This window comes from Rhea americana, unplaced genomic scaffold, assembly GCF_003343005.1.
Source record: "Rhea americana isolate MKP2758 unplaced genomic scaffold, rheAme1 scaffold_121, whole genome shotgun sequence".
NCBI lineage: Eukaryota > Metazoa > Chordata > Aves > Rheiformes > Rheidae > Rhea > Rhea americana.
This window is the reverse complement of record NW_028185273.1, coordinates 422224-441971: the sequence shown is the minus strand read 5'-3', so window position 1 is coordinate 441971 and position 19748 is coordinate 422224. Positions and strand designations below refer to the sequence as shown.

Genomic DNA, 19748 nt, shown 5'->3' with positions numbered 1-19748 from the left:
AACTCCATCTACATTGATGAGATACGCTGGTTTTGTACTACTGTAATTATAATAAGAATGTAGCTGACTGGGAGGAAAGCTTCAACTGGCATTCTTTTGCATTCTCAGAATGTGAAGATATTTGTGGTTCACTGTTTCCCTTACCATTTACTACTTCAGCAGGTAAATTTCCTCAGATTGTATTTTAACCATTCAGATAAGTAAAATTGGCTTACTATGCTTCCTCAGGGACAGTTAGTATATTGGGCATATTTAAGCAATATGGCTTAGAAAGTACGAAATGGTAAGTGTTGAAGAAATCTGTGCCTTCAGTATATTGTTTTTGATTATTTATTTTATGGGCTATTGAGCTACAGGTTTATGCATAAACATTTGAAAGCAGATGTTTATATCTATGTGTGCCAGTAATTATGGGCCATGGTGAAGTACTTGCATAAGTTTTCTTCCAAAAAGAAGCAAGCAAAATCATTTCTCCTATGATATTCAATGTTGTAGGAAATAATGAAGATCTGAAACCATTCAGTTCTATCTATCCTTTCCTTTTATTAATACAAAATCTATTCTAATTAATCCAAAAGGAATTGAAGGAATTGCACTTCTGAATTCTCTTTGGGGTTGAGGGGAGGGGAGGTTAGGGGAAAAGAAATCTTCCTTTTCTATACAAACTACTGAAGTAACATTTTTGTTTAAGATTTGCAGTCTTGCTTGATTTGTGTTGCAAGAAGAGCTCCAATAAAGGAAAGACCACTCCTTCCCTCATCAGAGAGCTTTACTACTCGCCAGGATCTACAAGGTATTGTGAAAACAGGAGCTTTTTACTTGCCCCTGCCACCCCCTCCCCAAAGGGGAAATTGCTATAACAAATGTTTTATCTAAAATCAGGCAAAATAACTTCACTGGACACAAGTACCATGCGAGCAGCCATGAAACCTGGCTGGGAGGACTTGGTGAGAAGATGCATTCAAAGGTTCCATTCACAGCATGAGGGAGAAATATCTTTTGCCAAGAGACATCATCAGGAAGGTTAGGTTTCATATTTTTAGTGCTTTCTATATTTAAACTGTTTGTCATGCATATCTATTTGTTGTGTTCTCTGTATTATACCTACATGGGAACAATCAAGGGCTACTGACCTTTTTAAAGTGATTTTTTTAAATGAACTGATGGCTCTCTCTAGAGAGGTTTTCCACCATTTCCCCCATTTTCTTCTTAGTCCTCTGGCTGTACCTGTGGCATATTTGTGGGTGCCTTAAATCTTCAGATTGTTGTAATTATTTTAAAAAAATAGACCTTTCAGTTTTTCTCCCAAAAGCCATTCGCTACACATTATTCTTCAGAATCTCAGCTTACACGTTGCAGTTCACTGACCTGTATTCCGCTATTAGCTTTTACTGTCACATTTACTGTGAGAAATCATCAGTGTGACTTACCAAAGATGCAACACTTGGGCTGTCTGGAAGCCTACGCTGTTGCACTGTATCCAGCTGATCARTGATACAGGATACACCACAAGCACATCCACACAGTCAAGATTATGGAAAGTCGGATGTCAGACAGTACTGCTTACAGAAAGGTTCCCCATGAGGTTTCTGTGATAAAAAAAATGTAGATTTTTCTTTTTGTAAGGTCTTGTCATCATTAATTCTAATAACACAATATGATGAATGCTCTATAATCCTCAGGAAAGTTCTTCTAAACTGTGAATAACTGTGGAACAGTCCATTCCCAGTGCAGGAGCGTCATAGATTGGGCTCGTGTTTGTAGAACAAGATTTATAGCTGGCCTATAAGGAATAGTAACATTCATTAAACAACTGGCATAGTGTCTTGGAAACTAAATTTTAATTGGAGTCTCCAATGATTCTGCCAAATATACAAAAAACCTTAATAATCCAGCTTTAGTTAAGTGTTCTTTAAGATGTTCTGCTATATTGAAACCTTCATGTTAATGTTAGGAACTTTGGGACACAAAAAATGCTGTGAAATTATATATAGCAGCTTTGGAGGTATATACATTAGGAGAGCTAATAATTCACAACCTTAGGTTGTGATTTCAGACAGAGCTGAAGAATATACTATGCAATTAAAATTATTATAAGGATATACAGAGCATTTTCAGGATAAGTATTTGTCTGTGCCAAAGGTAATTTAGGAGTTTCTGCTATGGCATCCAGCCACTTGTTATTTCAGCCCTCTTCAAAGGAGTCCTAACCAAATTAGCAGCTTTTCCACAGTGTGGGTGTTTGAGTGGGACCTCTCTAAATTATCTCTGAAATGATACAAGTATATCATACATACTATATATTWTWTATATATATATWTATATATATATATATTTACATATATACAATATGTATATGTTTTGGGGATTTAACTGTATCATTTTGCAGGGAAGGCTTAGGATAGTCAAACAAAACTGTAGAATTAGTGTAAATGAGAAGGCTCTTTACTTCTTGTAGAAGTTAGGAATGTGAATGATAAGATGACCAGTGACAAGAACCTCTGGAAATGTTTTGTTGCCAAAGGACCCACCAGTAGAGAGGAATAATGGCTGAAATGTCTCTTTCCTGTGTGTTGTAGGATGGAGAGGAAAAACATGGCATAACTTGGCCAGTAACATTTTTGTGCTCGACTGAAAAATACCTTTTTTTTAAATTATGGTTTGGAAGTAGAAGCAAATAAAGTAAACATTGCCTATATACAATGCAGCATCACAGTGCAAAAAAATTTCGGCATCAGCTTCATAAACAACAGAAAATGCAAACCTTTCACATTAATTCTCAATATGAAGTACAAAATATATGGCAAGTTTTTATTGGCCACGGTCAGAAAAATAGCATTTCCTCAAGAGGAATACGGAAACATTCTTGTTTGCTTAAAGAATTAGTTTGGAAAATGATTTAAGTAGAGATTTCACTTGTATCCTGTTGGCATTAAGTACTGGAATTTCCTGATGTGGCATATGCTAAAGTTAAGAGCTGTGGACCTTCTGGTGCCCAAAGGTTAAACTGAAACAATGACATACCAAACAGTGAAATTTTGCTTTGTATTGTTTCATAGTTGTAGGTTTTTGTTTTTCTTTACATTTTTACTCTGAAAAAGCCCCTTTGGTTGTTTAAATTGTGCTTCCTGTTTTCTCACTGCCTAAATAATACTTTAAAACCTTGCAGAACAATATATAACAGTGGGGGGACAGGGAAGSAAAGCGATGGTAACCAGGACTTGCAAGTCTGAAAAGTGTGTTAGTTCTGTAGAGGACACTTTTTTAAAAGGCCACTCTTGGAAAACCATGTCGTCTTATCATGATAGGGGAAAAAAAAGGGCAATGAAATAAAGATCAGATGATACTGTTAATTAAAAAACACAGAATATTTATTTGTAAGAAAATATAGGAAATTAGAAGTATTTATAGCACTTTCATTTGTATTTTTCCCCCTAAATAATTACATGAACAGAAACCTTCTGAAGTTGACTATTTGCCTCCTGCAATATCTGCAATATCTGCAATCCAAATATAATAGCTTCTGGACTAGAAATGGAAAATGATTAGACTTGTTTCATTGATGACAAAGAATAAACAGTATAAGAAATGCTTGAAGTTTTTTTTTTTTCCTAACATTATTTTCAGTTTTAATTAAAGAGATGTCACAGGGAGCTGCAGGAGCTAGAGAACTGAAATTGGAAAAGTTCAGATTTGCATTGAAACCTAACAGTTGYAGAATATGTGCAGTGAAATAAGCTCCAAACTTGATGTGTAGTCATATCTAGCACTAACACTGGAGAAGTGTAGCACAGACCCAATTTTAGTTTAGGTAATTATATTGTAATTTATTTGAGCTACAAATTCTTTGCTTGTTCTTTAAAAAGTAATAATTGCTTATTCCAGTTGTTCTTATTTCTAATTTTTCCCTTGTAAGAGATTTATGTAATTTTTAAATTAAAAGAAGTAGTGAGAGTGACTTAAGATTATTTAAACAGACAATGAAGAGGAGGAGGTAGAGACTAATGAAAACAGATGATATAAAAATTGGAGGCATTTATATTCAACATCTAGTTTTAGGTGGTACAGATTAAAAATGTTTAAATGTTTGAGCAACAAAAGGACTTAGAGAGGTAGTTGCAGAAAAGAGATGAGGACGGCAAGGACTGCCCGACCCACTGCTGAAATATTTTGTAATTCACAATATCTGTCCTGTTGTTACTGTCACTTCTTACAATTTTTTCCTTAATCACGCTGCACTATGTGAGTTCCTTTATTTTATATGCATCACATCTGTTTATTTTCAAAATTCTACTGATTTTCTGAAAAATTACGCAATGTCTGTGGTATCTGTGCTGATGGATTTAGAATGTGAAACCTGGTGCGTATAAGCTACTTGCATTATAGTTTCTCATTAATTCTGTTACTTTGCTTCCTTGCAGTGCTGAGGCAGGGACTAGCGTTCAGTCCTGTTTATCGTTTTTCTTTGTCTGATGGCACTATAGTTTCTGCCCAAACGAAGAGCAAGCTCATCCGTTCTCAGACTACTAGTGAACCTCAGCTTGTAATCTCCTTGCATATGCTTCAAAGGTAATCTTCGTGAGTTTATTATACCCACTTTCTGTGGTACTATAGGTAAAATACAAAGTTACCAAAGTAAATAGCTTTTTTTAGACTAATAGACATTCAGCTGACCTAGAACTGAGAGTGTGGAAGCTGACCTAGAACTGAGAGCATTAAAACAAAGCAAGTTTTTGAAATCAACACTTAGAATGGGAAAAGACTAGAAGATGATTTCAGTAGTTATGCAGATCGCATGCTGGATTTTCTCATCAAGATCTGCCATTAAACCTTACAAATTGTTCTTTAGCCTCATGTTCTTAATTTCAGTATTTTGATTTCCTGTACTTTGCTTAGCAGAGACAAGAAACTTTCCAAATAAAACTAGATCTTGAAACCTTTAGATTAAATTCCTCTAGTTCAGAATCAGTCATACGTCAAGCATAGGTCTTATTTAAGTAATACATTATGATTATTAGAAGGGCATTTTGGAGAAACCATGTATTTTAAGATTCTTCGTTCYTTGTCTTTTTTGGTGTTAGGAGTAGTGATTTCAGGCAAGCAATTCTGAGGAATGCCACCACTCACAGTTACAAAAATAAAAAACATAGGTGATGATATATTTAAGTGAAAGATGAATAATCACTAATGTAAGAACTTCAAAATAAAATCTGAATTAAGTCATTGCATGCACTAGTATACTTGTGTCAGATTTTGTTTCAGATTTTATTTGTTGATTATATTACAGTGCTGTTTCCCTGTATCCTCAGTACTATTTGTTTGAGAATAAGAAAACAGCTCCAAATATATGAAAACTGAAACCATTTTACAAAGACTGAAGATCTGGAAAGAGACTTACCAAAAGCTTTTTATAAATTTAAAGTTTTGATTGGATGGGTGAATACAGTTGATAAGTTCATGAAGTGCTGGCTTTTAAATTTTAAAAAGTGCTATTAAGTTAAAAATTCTGCTTACAGATGTTCTTGCTTTTTTTTAACAGAACACTGATAATATTGTGATTGCAGTAAAGTTTTAAAAATATACCTCTCTTTTTATAGTTAATGTTCACTTTTTGCTTTTATAGCGAATCTAACAAACGTAGAATAACAAGTTTCCCTGCTATGTTTCAATTCTTCCACTTTTTGTGTATCAGCAAAATGTGATGGTTTATCTGCACTTACTCTGTGCAAGTAGGAATGTTTCTAATATAACTGAAAAACATAAGCTAGAAATGTTCCATTAGTATTTGTTTTTAAAAGTCCAGATTTGATTTGATTTGTCTCGGAAATCTTTTTTTTTTTTTTTTTTNTTCTCCCTAATCTCTTTGACTGTGTCTTTGTTATAGCTGTTAGCATTTGGGGATATGTCGGATTTTTAGATACAAGTTTTATCAAAGAAGTAAAAAGCACCTTACATCCTCACATAAACTAATTTCCCTCAGTCTACTGAGGGAAAGAGAAGTACCTTGTTGGCACCCTCACAAAAGCTGTTACCTTGTATGTCTGCTCTCTGTTTCATCCCTCCTACAGCCTTCRTCTCTAAAATATGAGTTTCAGCTTGCATGTGTGTGTTTTTCCTTTTTTTCCCCCATAATGGGTGTGCCATATTAGATTGCTAACACACTGTTCCCATTCTGAAGTAGTATCCAGTAGTTTTCTTGGCTCATGTACTTTTTGGAGAGGTAAGTGATATTGAAATACTCTGGCAGTGCAGAAATGTGACTTTTTTAACTTACTTTTCACTATGAACTTGATGGGCAAATAGCCCACTCCAGGCTTGTGCTAGGACTCTCTTGTAGAAATTCAAAACTCCAGAGAACAGCTGTCTACAAGCTGTCTTGTAAAGCATATATTTGGTTGGGTCATCTGTTTAAGATGAGATTTCTCTCTCTTAATAGATGTTATCTCTTGCTATATTGTAGAGAAAAGATATGTTTTTTATGGAGAGAGTCTGAAATTAGAACCTATCTGCATTTCTAATGACTGTCATTTAAATGAGGTATAATTTTGTTTTTCCTCTATTCCACTGATTTGTTAATGAGCTACTGAAAAAACATACTGTTAATGTTCAGCCATGTTGATAGTTGAGTATCACTTTTGTCAAATTGTCAATTTATTTTTAATTGCAGGTTTGTTGTGTTATTTTGAAGTGAGGTTTGGGGTTTTGCTTCTTTTTTTGAAATGTAATTGCAAGTTGGCCACTGTCATTTTAGCTAATAGGTTGTTTTTCTTCCCCTTACCACATAGAGAGCAGAATGTCTGTGGAATGAATCAGGATTTGACTGGACAAGGAATGGGAAAGATAATGAACCCAATTAGCTCCAGCAGCCCTGCCCATCAGGCCATGTGCAGCGGGAACCCAGGTCAGGATATGACCATCAGTAGCAATATAAATTTTGCCATAAATGGCCCAAAGGAACAAATGGGCATGCCGGCAGGCAGGTTTGGTGGTGCAGGGGGAATGAACCATGTGTCAAGCATACAAGCATCCACTCCTCAGGGTAGTAACTATGCACTAAAAATGAATAGTCCCTCGCAAAGCAGCCCTGGTATGAACCCAGGGCAGCCAAACTCTATGCTTTCCCCAAGGCATCGTGTGAGCCCGGGAGTGGCAGGAAGCCCTCGAATCCCACCCAGTCAGTTTTCCCCTGCAGGAAGCTTGCATTCACCTGTGGGAGTTTGCAGCAGCACAGGAAATAGCCATAATTACACCAACAGCTCCCTGAACGCGCTTCAGGCCCTCAGTGAGGGCCATGGCGTTTCGCTCGGATCGTCGTTGGCTTCACCTGACCTAAAAATGGGAAATTTACAAAATTCCCCTGTGAATATGAACCCTCCCCAGCTGAGCAAGATGGGAAGCCTGGACTCTAAAGACTGCTTTGGACTTTATGGGGAGCAATCCGAAGGTACAACTGGACAAGCAGAGAGCAGCTGCCATTCAGGAGAACAGAAAGATAATACCGACAGCAACCTGCCACCAGTTGTCGGTGGCGAGAGATCTGATGGACAGAATAAACTGCACGATGGAAAAAGCCAGACAAAGCTCTTACAATTGCTGACCACCAAATCGGATCAGATGGAGCCTTCGCCGTTGTCCAGCACGATTGGAGACGTCAGCAAGGACTCCGCGGGAGGGTTGTCTGGGTCTGGTTCAGCACACGGAACCTCGCTCAAGGAGAAGCATAAAATTTTGCACAGACTATTGCAGGACAGTAGTTCTCCTGTAGATCTGGCCAAGCTCACAGCTGAGGCCACAGGCAAAGAGCTGAACCAGGAGTCCAGTAGCACAGCTCCTGGTTCAGAGGTGACTGTTAAACAGGAGCCAGCGAGTCCTAAGAAGAATAATAATGCACTACTTCGCTACTTGCTAGATAAAGATGATACTAAAGATATTGGTTTACCAGACATACCCCCAAAACTGGAGCGGTTGGACAGTAAGACGGACCCTTCCGGTAGCACAAAGTTAATAGCTATGAGGACGGAAAAAGAAGAGATAAGCTTTGAGCCTAACGAACAGGTAAGAAATTCTTTGGGTTATGTGTAAATTTGATATTCTAGACCTGCTTTCCTTCCCTTTTTTTTTCTCCAGACTTCCTTTAAGAGTAATTCCTTGACACTTCAAGAGGCTGTAGATAAGTAAATTGTTACCTCTCCTCCAAAATCCAATCTTGACCCAATTTTCCAATTTGTGTTAGTAAGTTGTGATCATCACTCTGTCTGAAAGAGCAGGCTAGCTGTGTGATTGACAGGCTCTGCCGGGAAGGAGATGAATAACACAGGGACAAAAAGCTAAGGTAACCTTTCCCAGCTGGTAGCCGGGGTAAGAGGAAATACTGGTAATTGTTGGTTAATGCTAATGTATTCACAGCTCTTCCTGTACTACTTCCCATAGGCTGCTCCTGAAATGCTGTGGGCTAGATGGGCTTTTGGGCTAAGCCAGCATAATAACTATACTTCTCCCATGTACAGTGAGTTCATGCTCRAGGACAGGAGTTGTTTGAAGAGGCCGATAGAAGCTTTATATTACTGCTCTTTGTGCTGTTCTTCATCTGCAAATTAAAATCAAGGCAAATAGGCTTTCCATGTTTCTCTGCCATTAAGTTGTAGGTTTTGAGTTTTCTAACTTAAAAAGTTGTTATATTCGACCAGTTTCTGTAGATAGTTAACTGTTCAGAGCATTGATAATATCTTTTTGTGTAAGGTTATTTGTGTAGAATTTGATATTCAGAATTTCTCTGTATTCGGTGCAAGATTGCTTTGCGGTGCAGCCTAACTGTATGTTGTTAGGACCTGTACTAACAAGTGTTATTACAATGGCCTCTGTGTGGAATTTGCTTCCAAAAAGCATCATATTCAAATCACCCAGAATCATCTGATCATCTGGTTTCCAGGGCTTTGCAAAAAAAAAAAAAAAAAAAAAAAAAAAAAAAAAAAAAAAAAAAAAAAAAAAAGTGACATGGTAGAAGCAGTTTACCACTTCAATATTAGTGCTTATTTTATTTATTTATTTATAAAATGGGTAATTACAATATCAATTTTAGCATAAGGCATTTTCTGGGGAGTTTATGATTAGCCGGAGTTAATGATCCTTAGCTTTCTCCTATGCTATTGACTCTCCCAGCTGGTCATTAATCCCTAGACAGTGCCCTGTGCATGAAACCGAAGTTTATAAATCATGATCAGATGAAACATTGTGTAGATATATGTGACTCCTTTGCAGCCGTATCCTTTGCTTTCTAGTGTATTTTTAAAATGTTGATGGGGTTTGGACTTGTTTATTTTTGTAATTGTAGTTTACTTTGATTTGTGTGTGTGTGTGTGAATGTATGCGTGTATATATATTTAAAAAAAAAAAAAAAGCTTTGCTGTTTCAGCAACCTCTAGTAGACTTGTTGACAGTTCTTACAACAGTGGTCATAATCACAAAACACAGAGGCCAGACGTGCTATACTACGTTGTTATAATCTCAGATATCCAAGCTTTTATTMAGATTCCTTTACTTCTTTACGTTTAATAGGACCTGACAGCTAGTGCCATTATGTAGGAGCAATTGTAATTTTTCAGTCCTTCCTATGCTTTAGGGGGAAACTGAGCCAAAATACACTATTTTCTGCRGAGATTAAGCCTCCAGCCTTGTTTAGCTGGAGGCACTCTGTTGTAGTGCCTTAAATATAACTAGAGAGGAAATGTTCAGATTCTCAGTAATAACTTAGTATTTTGTTAGGCCAAAAAAACATGGATATCAAGAAGTTCACAGCTAAGATGGCAAAAGTAAATTACTGTAAAAATAACAAATTCACTTCTCAGTTCAATTCTTATGCATTGAAATCAGTGGCATTACCTAAGATAACACTGAATTGAAGGCAGAGATCCTTTGGTCCCTAGAATGTGATACTACAGAGGAATGTAGAACTTGGTCACTAAAAAAATATGTGATCATGTAAATAACTGATCAGGTCAAAATCATGACTTTCAGACATATTTTTCTTCCCAAGCACTAAAGTTTCAGTTGCGTGACCTCTGTGGAGAGTACAAATAATAGTTTAGAAACATCTGTTAAGACCCCCTTCACAAAGTGTAGTTTTTGACTCCTGTAAAGTTAGGTATCCAGTCCAAGCTAGTCCTGTAAGCTAGTGGAAAAAGAGAAGAATAATTCCCAGAGGGGATTTATCTTATCCTAAAGTGTGTTTAAAAGAGGTAAGTTGCTCTCTTAAAGTTTCCATTGACTAGTGGTAGCCTAGACAACTAGTTTAAACTAGCTACCTTACTTTTTCCTGACTAAACATAGACAAGTTGAGTCTCACCCTAAATGTAAACACGTAACTATCGACTAAATTTAAAGAAAGAGACTCTCAAGAGCAACAGGAGCTGGAGCTAACAGAAGGGCAAGGAATCGGGGCTGTAAGAAAAAGGCAAAGTAATGCACGAGTCATGATAGCAATAAGGGCTGGAGCATTGGGGCTTAATGAGTGTTCAGGTACGGAGAGGTCAGTAGCAGCACTTATTCTGTAAGAATAGTGACAGTAGGGCTTTTGTTGTTCCTGTTGGTTTTAAATATAATTTTCAGACCTATTTAAAATTCGGTGAAACGTGGAGCTGAATAAACAGGAGAAATCCAATGTGGAGAAGGAGAGGAAGTGGTGGGGCATATGAAATAATGTAAGCATTTAGCTAGCTGGAGGCCAGGGCTTTAAACAAATAACCACTTTACCCCAATTATAAAATCACTGAAAATACTTAGCATCGAAACCTTTGCAGCTTTGGAAGACGGTCTCCCACAGGAAGTGCTCACTGCCTAAATTTAGATCAAAGCTGGAACTATTTAGCACAGGACTAGAGCACAGATTCTTGTTCTAAATTCTTCCATCCTCCTGTGTCCTTCTCCCCCCCGCCAGCCCCTTCTTCCTCCTTGGTGTAAAAATTAGCCATGTGCTTGTGTTACCTTTTTTGCAGGTTTATTTAAAACTCATCCTCCCCGAGGAATGTTGTATTTTTAAGCAGTTAGTCCCTGGAGGAGGCTGTTTCTCTGGAAGCGCTGGCAGCAAGGCRGTGGTGGCGTGGCCTCTGCCCGAGCAGGGACTGCCGCGTTCTGGGGCAGAAGAGCCGTTAGGTTTTCTCCTTGTACTTGTGGTGTGACTTTCTGCACAGGAAACGCTTTGAAGTGTACCACGGCGCTAAAAATAGTGGCCTTCTAGGTAGTGTGTTTGAACACACGCTTCTACGGAGACCAGCAGCTGCCGGGAAAACCCTGGCAAATGGGCAAGAATATTTCCAGGGCGCCTCTGCCTCTTTCCCTGCCTCGGTGCAAAGGCGATGCTCTTCCCAAGCTCTGTTAGACAGAGGGCAATCGCAGTTGCTACRGATCTGTTGTCCACGTCATGCCCTAGCAGTAAGCCTGCCCTTCCCCGACTTTGCCTGTGCTCACAAGGCTCTGCTGTGCGACCGCTGTTCGCACCGTCTTCACCCAGCGCCCTCCTTCCCGGCGCGTCTCTGCGGGCTGCCTAAGGCACAGCATGTGCTGATGCTGGTCTGGAGCAACCGGTAATACCGATCAGCCAGTCCTTCATATTCCCCAAAGGATCAAACCAAAGCACAACGYGATGCCTGAGCAATCTTTGCCCTTTTCCTCAGCGGTAGCAATAACTGCATCTCTTTCATCCACACCATCTTCATGAACGTGCAGCAGTTGTCTTTGAGTGTCTTTGCAATACTAAAATGTTTTYATTACAAATGCCCTCATCCTCCAAAAATCTATTTCTTAATGTCCGGAATCCACCAAGTTAATGAAGGTTCAATTTCTGTGAAAACTTGAGAGTGAGGTTTCTCTTTTCTGAACCATTTTTAATTAAAATTCTACAAACATATCTCCAAAAGTTGGTATTAGATTATCCTTATAGTAAAACAGGATTTCCAGCCAAGCGTAGGCATACTGCAGTTGTGGGTGAGAAAAAGATTATGTTGATTCTGCTTCTGATTTACTTTTTTCCTCTCTTTTTTAATCCTTTAATCTATGGCCAGTTTGGAGCAGGGGACTGTTTTTGCTTACCTTTTTTGGTCCAAYGTTTTGCCTGTGCTAACTAGGGTAGTGAAACTAACTTTAAGATCATAAAAGCAATTAAGAGTTTCAAGTTGTAGCCCCACCACAAGGCACTCTGTTGAAAGAAAAGAGTCCAAGGTGCCTCATCCATAGTCATATACACTTGTAAGGAAAATATGCAAAGCGAAAAGAGACTGAACTTCAGAACAGAGTGTCAGTGCAAGCTGTGGGCATTGCCCATGGCAGAAAAGAGAGCTCCAGAGGGTACAGCTTAGCATCCTATCTAGCTCTGTATCATCCGTGGAGAGATCTCTTCAGTGGAAGGTAGACTTTGACATGGCAATATCTGTAAACTAAACTTAACGTTTAGGTAAAATTGCATTTCAGTAGAGCTGAAATAATTTTATAGGTAAGTTTTAATCTATGATTTTCTACATAATGATGATAAATACTTAAAAAGCAAGGCGTTTTTTAAAATACAAAAATATTTCTAGATGTGATTTATCTAATATTTTCTGTGATTTGGCATCTCAGTCCTGCGGAGACCGTTGTGGTTGCATTGCTTAAAGATAGTGAAAATATGTGCACAAGAACTTTCTTATGATACTTAGCGCTTTTATCAGAATTTTTCTTTAATTCATGGCAAATAATTGTATTACAGGGAGGTTAGGGTGTGCCTTCTATTTACATAAGGTTCAATTTAGGCCATTAACAAAATAAATATAGGATATAAATAAAAGAGAAAACCCATGAAACTAACCAAGTAAATATTTTAATGCTAGTTTCTGCACATATGGTGCCATTTGAGGGTGGGTCTGGAAAGACTTGGGCTGCCGTAATAGTTTGATATTAATTCTAAAACTAAAACTGTGTTGAAACTTCTGCAAYAGTTGAGAACCCTGATCTCATCAGAAAAATAAAATACTTGGTAGTGATTATGTTAAAGGAAAAAAGGAAGATTATATATATTTCTACTATAATACTTCTGGCATTTCTTTGCCGCTTCCTGAGAGGAATTAAAAGCATGGTGGGGAGTGCAGTTCTGTGACACATTTGGATCAATAAGTTTGTCCTTGTTTCTTTTAATGCCTGACATTTAAACAAGAATTACGCTAGCCTGAATGTTAAGAAAAAAAAGACATAAATTCCTCCACAAAAAAGAAAAAAACAAAGAAAAAACCCTGCAACATGTAAAGMTTCCCTTTACTGTTGTCTGAAATATGTTTAATGAAGTCCATATGTCTTAATTCCTCCAAAGGCTGTTGAATCATCCTTTTATAATTTATGATACTCGGCATCTTTCTCCTTTACCAGATCATTCAGAACTCAAAATGCAGCTTCCATAAACATTTCTTGCCGGTCTCCAGCAGTGCCTTCGTGAACCTGCCTATCACCTTTCCCCATATCAGTTCAGGTTGCTCATAATCACACTCYGGTTCCTCCTGGCTCAGCCTTTCCTGTCGGGCTGCTGTTTGCCCGTGCCTGGAAGGTGACACGTCCGCGTGGTGCAGGTAGTGTCGGACCGGTCTGTTTCCTCCTCCATGCAGCTTATGTCATGTATCTTGATTTTAGTAAGGCTTTTTGGCACCGGTGCTCGTGGCGTTCTGGTAAGCAGATTGGCCATGGATGGTCAAGATGAAACTGCTCTGAGTAGTTTCAGGAAGCTGCTTGGAAATGCTTGCACACCAAGTAGTTTTTTAAGAATTCACTGTCAAAACGGGGGCTACTGCAGGTGTTTGGGCTGGGTCCAGAGCTATTCGTTATCGTAATTAATGACCTGATGGTAACGTATACTTGGTAAAGCTACATGCGGCGCTTGAATGTATGCAAATACACTGGAGGACAGAATTCAAATTCAGTGGCGACTAGGACATACAGAGTAAAAATCTTGGAGTATTCGGGATGAGCAAATACTCTTTGCTGCAATTAGTCAGGAGCAATATATAAAAACAAGTGGAACAACTGGCCATATCACAGTTTTTCAGAATTGTGTCTAGGGGTGGTAGTGACGAGACAAATGAGAGTTAGCGGTGTCACATAGTGAAAAAAAAATCACCAGCTAGTCTGGATTATACCGGCGAGTGTGCAGAGCGAGCTCTCCGCTTCACTCAGCCCTTGCAAGGCGTCAGCTGAGGTCCTGTGCGGGGCGCTGAGCTACCACGGAGACGTGGATCAGCTCAGGACAGCGCCTCGGGGCCCCGAGGTCGGGAAAGCAGGCTCCGCGCTGAGAGGAAAGCTGGAATGAGCTGAGATTGTTTAACCTTCGCCTCCAAAGCTGAGGCACAGAGCAGGCCTCAAATTAAAAAAAAAAAAAAAAAAAAAAAAAAAAAAAAAAAAAAGTTAGAAAAAGGGGGATGCAGTTTGTTCTCCAGATTCAAAATAGGACAGGAAGGAAAGGCCTACATTTCAGTGAGGAAGATTTTGTATCAACATTAAGGAAAAACATTTTAATGGTGAGGATGGCAGAGTGCTTGAAACAAATTCCCTGAGGAAGCTGTGGATTTTCTTTCTCTGGATGTATTTAAGCAGATAGCAGCTTCTGTTGGGATTGGCATATACTGATTTTGCCTTGAGGGGCTTATTTTTCTTCTAGTTCAGTGATTCTGTGATTTCCCATCATTTTGCAAATAACATCAGGCTCAAGATCAACCCACCTGCTGCCTTTTAACAGAGTAAACTCTTCCTTCTCTTGCACYGTATATTCTGATCTGTAAGTCTAGGAGGTCATATGGAAGGAATAAAGAGGAATACCATGCTCATCTGCACTAAGTCAGCCGCAAAAGTTATGTAGAGATGTAATCTAGTTGCATCTTAGCTACCTTTGAAAAAAATGGCTCAGCTCCCCAGGAGCAGGTTAGCTGTGGCAGCATGAGTTTAGTAGACTATCGTACGCTGCTTCATAGCTGGACTGAGAAACTCGGTGGCCAGTTTAAGCCATCTCAGGTATTTCTACACTATCCTGTGATCTGCAGAGTAAGCATACTGCAGATAAGTAAGTAAGCGCATGATGTGGTGGTAGGAAGAAAAAGAACTGGAACAGTTGTATTTCACGTGTCTGCGTGTTTCTGTTGTTACTGCTCTGCTCCCTAGTCTTCGTGTGTGTTCACTCACTCCGGCTCTCTTTTGTGTTGCTAAAGGTGTTAATTCGGAGTAGATTTGTGTTGGAGATAATGTCACAAAATATTGTCTGTGCAGCTTAGTGGAAACTGAGACCATACGGCTTATTTGTTTTTGCTGTCCGAAAGAGTTTTCAATCTTACGTATTGGAAGTTCTAGGATTGGATAGATGGTAATAATTTCCAAGTTTCAATAAGCAGAAGATTTTAATTCCGAGAAATTAATTCTTTAATTTAGAGGCAGAGAAACTGACAAAGTACTAATGCTGGTGAAGATTGACGTTTTTAAGAAAAACATACTGGTCAATTTTTATGTTACTGTGGAATGAACTTAGATTTTTTACCACCTTYATGTTAAGTTTCTATTGAATTGAATCTAATTAGATGACTCCAGTMTTTTTTCTTGCTGCAGAGATGTAGTTTTCACTAAGTTGGATAGCTGTGAGAAAAATAAATTCCTAAATCTACTATGTAATTGACAATTGTTAATTTATAGAACTTTATTGAATTACACATTTCTTTCCGGTTAATTTCTGTAGAGTTATTCAGTGTTAAGATTTTTAATGTAATAAAGAAAATATGTATGGAGAGTTGTTTCAGCCATGGAGCAACTTTTCCATCATACACTTTTAATCMACTCATAGAGCAACTAGAAATGTGATTGTGCTGAAAGGAATATTTGTTATATTCCAACATAAAACTCCACCTTCCTCACTGTTGGATGTCTCTTTCTGTCAAAYTGTACGTGCTGCCTGTGCAGATCGTGGAGTGCACAGAGAGCATCCTCCCARTTCCCCTTTGCACGAGGTACGTATAGTGTGGCTCTCTGCATTTCCTGATRCTGGGCTGTGAACGGGGCGCCAATGTTGTGGGCAGCACTAGTTCYCCAAACAAGGGGTGGTGAAGCCATGGGAGGCAGGCACAGGTTCTTCTCTACCACCTAGTAAGCTTCCTGCACCCCAGGTGTCTTGGAGGAAATGTCTGAAGTCTCTGCAGACCTAGCAGTGGTTTGTTACTTCACATGCTGTAAGAGCAGGACGTTGTCAGCAGATGAGCCGCAACATGTGCTCTTTTTTCCCTTGCAGCCAGGCAGCGAGTTGGACAACCTGGAGGAGATCCTGGATGACCTACAGAACAGCCAGTTACCACAGCTTTTCCCCGATAGCCGAGCAGGCGCGCCGGCGGGCTCCGTTGACAAGCAAGCCATCATCAATGACCTCATGCAGCTCGCCAGTGACAGCAGCTCCAGCACGTCTGTGGGCACCCAGAAACCAGCAATGAGGATTTCACAGAGCAGTGAGTTTGCCTTATTGCGAGTGTTCAAAAAGACTGAGAACTCAAAAAGTTGTCCTTGTCATGCCTCTAGGTTGGCCAGGCTAGGAACTAGGCAGTTTCCCAGCATTTTCTCCTTTTCAGTGATGAGATGGCGCCATCTGTGGTTGTGTTATTTTGAAACACATTTGACGATTACATAGTATGTTGGAAATCAGTGCCTCTTTAAGGGGCCATAAGGGCTACTCAAAATAACATCTTTCTATCCAAAAAAAAAAAAAAAAAAGACAGCCGCTATGGTTATGTATTATGCTAGTGTTGTGTGAGGCTCTTCACATTGTGAGTGTGTGCATTTTGTTTTGGTGCAGATTCCTTTTTTTTAAACCAGTTCTTTAGATAAAAGAGAGAAGCTTTTCAAAGCGTGTTCTTCTAAAACCACAAGATTAATACAAAGGCATATGATTAAAAGGAATGCCTAAACTAATTTTGAAATTGTGGCTTTTAATTGAGTTGCTTTCTAGCTGACAGTCCTTAACTTTGTTAATAAAAATTACAAATCAGGAGAGGAATATTGATCTACTGCTGTAAAAATAATTGAAAGCAAGACAGGGAAGTTGTTGATGAATGTTGAAGAAAATAGCATAAAAACCACTGCTTAGTTTTTTCCCTCAGCTTGGATGACAGCATCTGTTACCTCCATATATACCAGTATGTTATTTTCAAACATAGTATTTAGATAATGCTTTCAATAAACAAAAGTCATTTYGTTGCTATTAAAAGAAACCATTTTTTCAAGAATAACACCATTCCACTTTCAAGCGAACTCAAATTATTACTAGAAACATTTAGATGAATATTAACATTTAAATTTATATGAAAAACACCACAGCTCCTTAAACTATAATATACTGAAACAGTGTGAATGTTGTTCAAAGAAGGATGTTCATAGAGATGTATTGTGCTCATTTTTAAAGTATGGGAAAGTTCACAGCAGCAGCACCTAAGTCGGAGAAAAGTCTCTGTGCAGTTGAAATCTTAAGAATATTCTGTCTGAAATGAGGTGGTTCCTTCCAGTGTAGCACAGGCTCTTTGCCTTTCCTAAGTTAACCCTTTGCTCTGGCTTCCTGTTAGCTATTTTCTTTTTAAATGTGATGTAATCCCAAGAGTTTTTTCCAGTGAAATGTTAACATTTTCACTGGTAGTCAGTGAATTTGGATGACTTTGTCATTAATATTCTTTGGGTGCTTTAGAGTAAGATTAATGACAAATGATGAGTCTTTTTTTATGTTACATTGTACTCATTACCATGTTGGGAAAAGAAACTATTTTGCCATCCTGTTTTTGTCAGAGATTTTGCTGAGCTAAATCTTTCAATTATCTTGAGTTGTTTAGATCATGTGTGGTATCCAAATGTTTAATGTACAGGACTATCACATAGTATATTTTTAATTGCTTTTAATTTTATCATATAAATACATTGTTATTTACTTCATTTCTGTGTATCATATTGCAGAAGAAACTTTAGAAACATTTTCACATCTTTGTCTTTAAATCTATTTTCAAAGCTACTGGCAGTACAGTAACAGTATGATTGTAAATGGGCATGTCTTACTGGTTAGCAACAGTTTTGCTTACAAAAAAGAAAAAGGCATCATTTCCTATGTAAATTAGCACCCTAAAACTTTTTCCCCCACCTCAGCCTCATGTCTGTATCTAATTTCTCTAGAGATTTTCTGCTTTGTTATCAGCATAAGAGCATACAGAAAACAAGTGTAGAGACATAATGAGCAACTTCTCTTATGCTCCCATAAAAGTAACATAGAATCAATGTCAAATCATATATAATCCCAAAAGTAATTTTATTTTAATTTTTTCCAAAGTAATTATTTGCCTTCATTTGTTAAAGCTTTTACATGAAAATACCCTAAATATTTTAATCTGTTTTTAAAAGAATTTTTTCAAGTTTTTGAAAGAATTGATAACTGCTAGATTTGTGAGATTCCTGAAGTTTTTTGAGGGGAAAACAGGGAGCCTCCCTTGGCCTTATTCTGACTGTGTGATCTGAAGATCTGAGCACCATCACGTCGTGAACCATGTTGCTATTTTGTGCTGCATTTCCAGCTTTTCTTTTTGTTGGATCAGTGGTTGCTTATAAAGTTACCTGGATTATAACTTCCTCATTTGTGTTACTTTTCAAACTGCTGGAGCAAACTGTCCAGAAGTTGTCACTTAAGTGAGATTTTAGCTCTATCTTTAGACTTTATGGTGCCCCTGCACTTGAGGAGGTCGGTTTTGTCTTGTAAGTTTTACTTGCTTGTTTGAACAGATATTGAACAGAAAATTTTTCCTAACCTGATGGTTAGGAATGAGGTTTATTTGAAGTAATTTATTCTCTATACGCACATATAAGCAAATCCAGCTGACAGAATAATAAAAAAAAAGAAGTAGGTTCCTATAATCTGGTTTCATAAAGTAAGAAGAAAAGCCAGAGACTTTTGTAATAAGATGTTTCCGTACTTTTTAACAAGCTCAATAAACATCATCTGAGTTCTTAAATTCAGAAGTATCAATATTGTGATCTGAAGAAAGAAGTTCTTTGTCTTTTTTGTAATGCAGTGACTAAAAATGGAGAAGTTGCYTAAAAGATGCCATTAAATCAGAGACTGTCCTAGTGAAAACTGTGAGAAATTGTTGCAAATAATAATATTTCAAAAATAATTTATGTATTTATATGTATTTTGTTGATATGATTAGAGTTGAATCAAGTAAGCAGACACTCAGTATTTGGTTCTTGTTTGAGAAGTACTTGTGCACATGCACAGGTTTCATGCACTGGAAAATTTCCCAAAGACCAGCTGACCCAGCTGCTTGCCTGCCAAGAGTTGAACTTCACTTTTCTAAAACAGCTTGTAGGTTTCTTTGCAGAGGCTGATTTTAAGAGCACAAAACACAAAAGGGCCTCAACAGAAAAAAATATTTCTATACAGGTGACAATAAACATGAAGTACAATCCTGTTTTCCAGGATACTGTGGTGTTATCGCTCTCAATCTGGACACTTTATTCATTGTTGCTGAATCATGAAAGTGTTTATTAATGACAAGAGATGTAAAAAAAAAATTTTTTTAGGAGGGAGATAGAGAAATGGGGCTACAGGATTCAATACARCCTCAATCTGTCCTTAATTTTAGTAACTTCTTCAGGGGCACAGCTTATGTTGGAAAACTTTCAAGACTGTTGGATAATCCTAACAGTCTGCCTCAGGATGACATCTGCACTCAATTACA

At 38.1% G+C, this 19748-nt stretch overlaps 1 protein-coding gene across 3 annotated transcripts in view; it reads left to right on the top strand.

Annotated features, from left to right (window-relative positions):
• Positions 1 to 19748, top strand: part of NCOA2 (nuclear receptor coactivator 2) — a 182063-nt gene that overhangs the window by 133997 nt on the left and 28318 nt on the right. For all 3 annotated transcript variants that reach the window (XM_085324951.1, XM_085324961.1, XM_085324969.1), the window contains 5 exons: positions 692 to 793; positions 883 to 1023; positions 4422 to 4569; positions 6786 to 8055; positions 16277 to 16487. In XM_085324951.1, the coding sequence (XP_085181077.1) occupies positions 692 to 793; positions 883 to 1023; positions 4422 to 4569; positions 6786 to 8055; positions 16277 to 16487 (1872 nt within the window). The remainder of the gene's footprint in view (positions 1 to 691; positions 794 to 882; positions 1024 to 4421; positions 4570 to 6785; positions 8056 to 16276; positions 16488 to 19748) is intronic.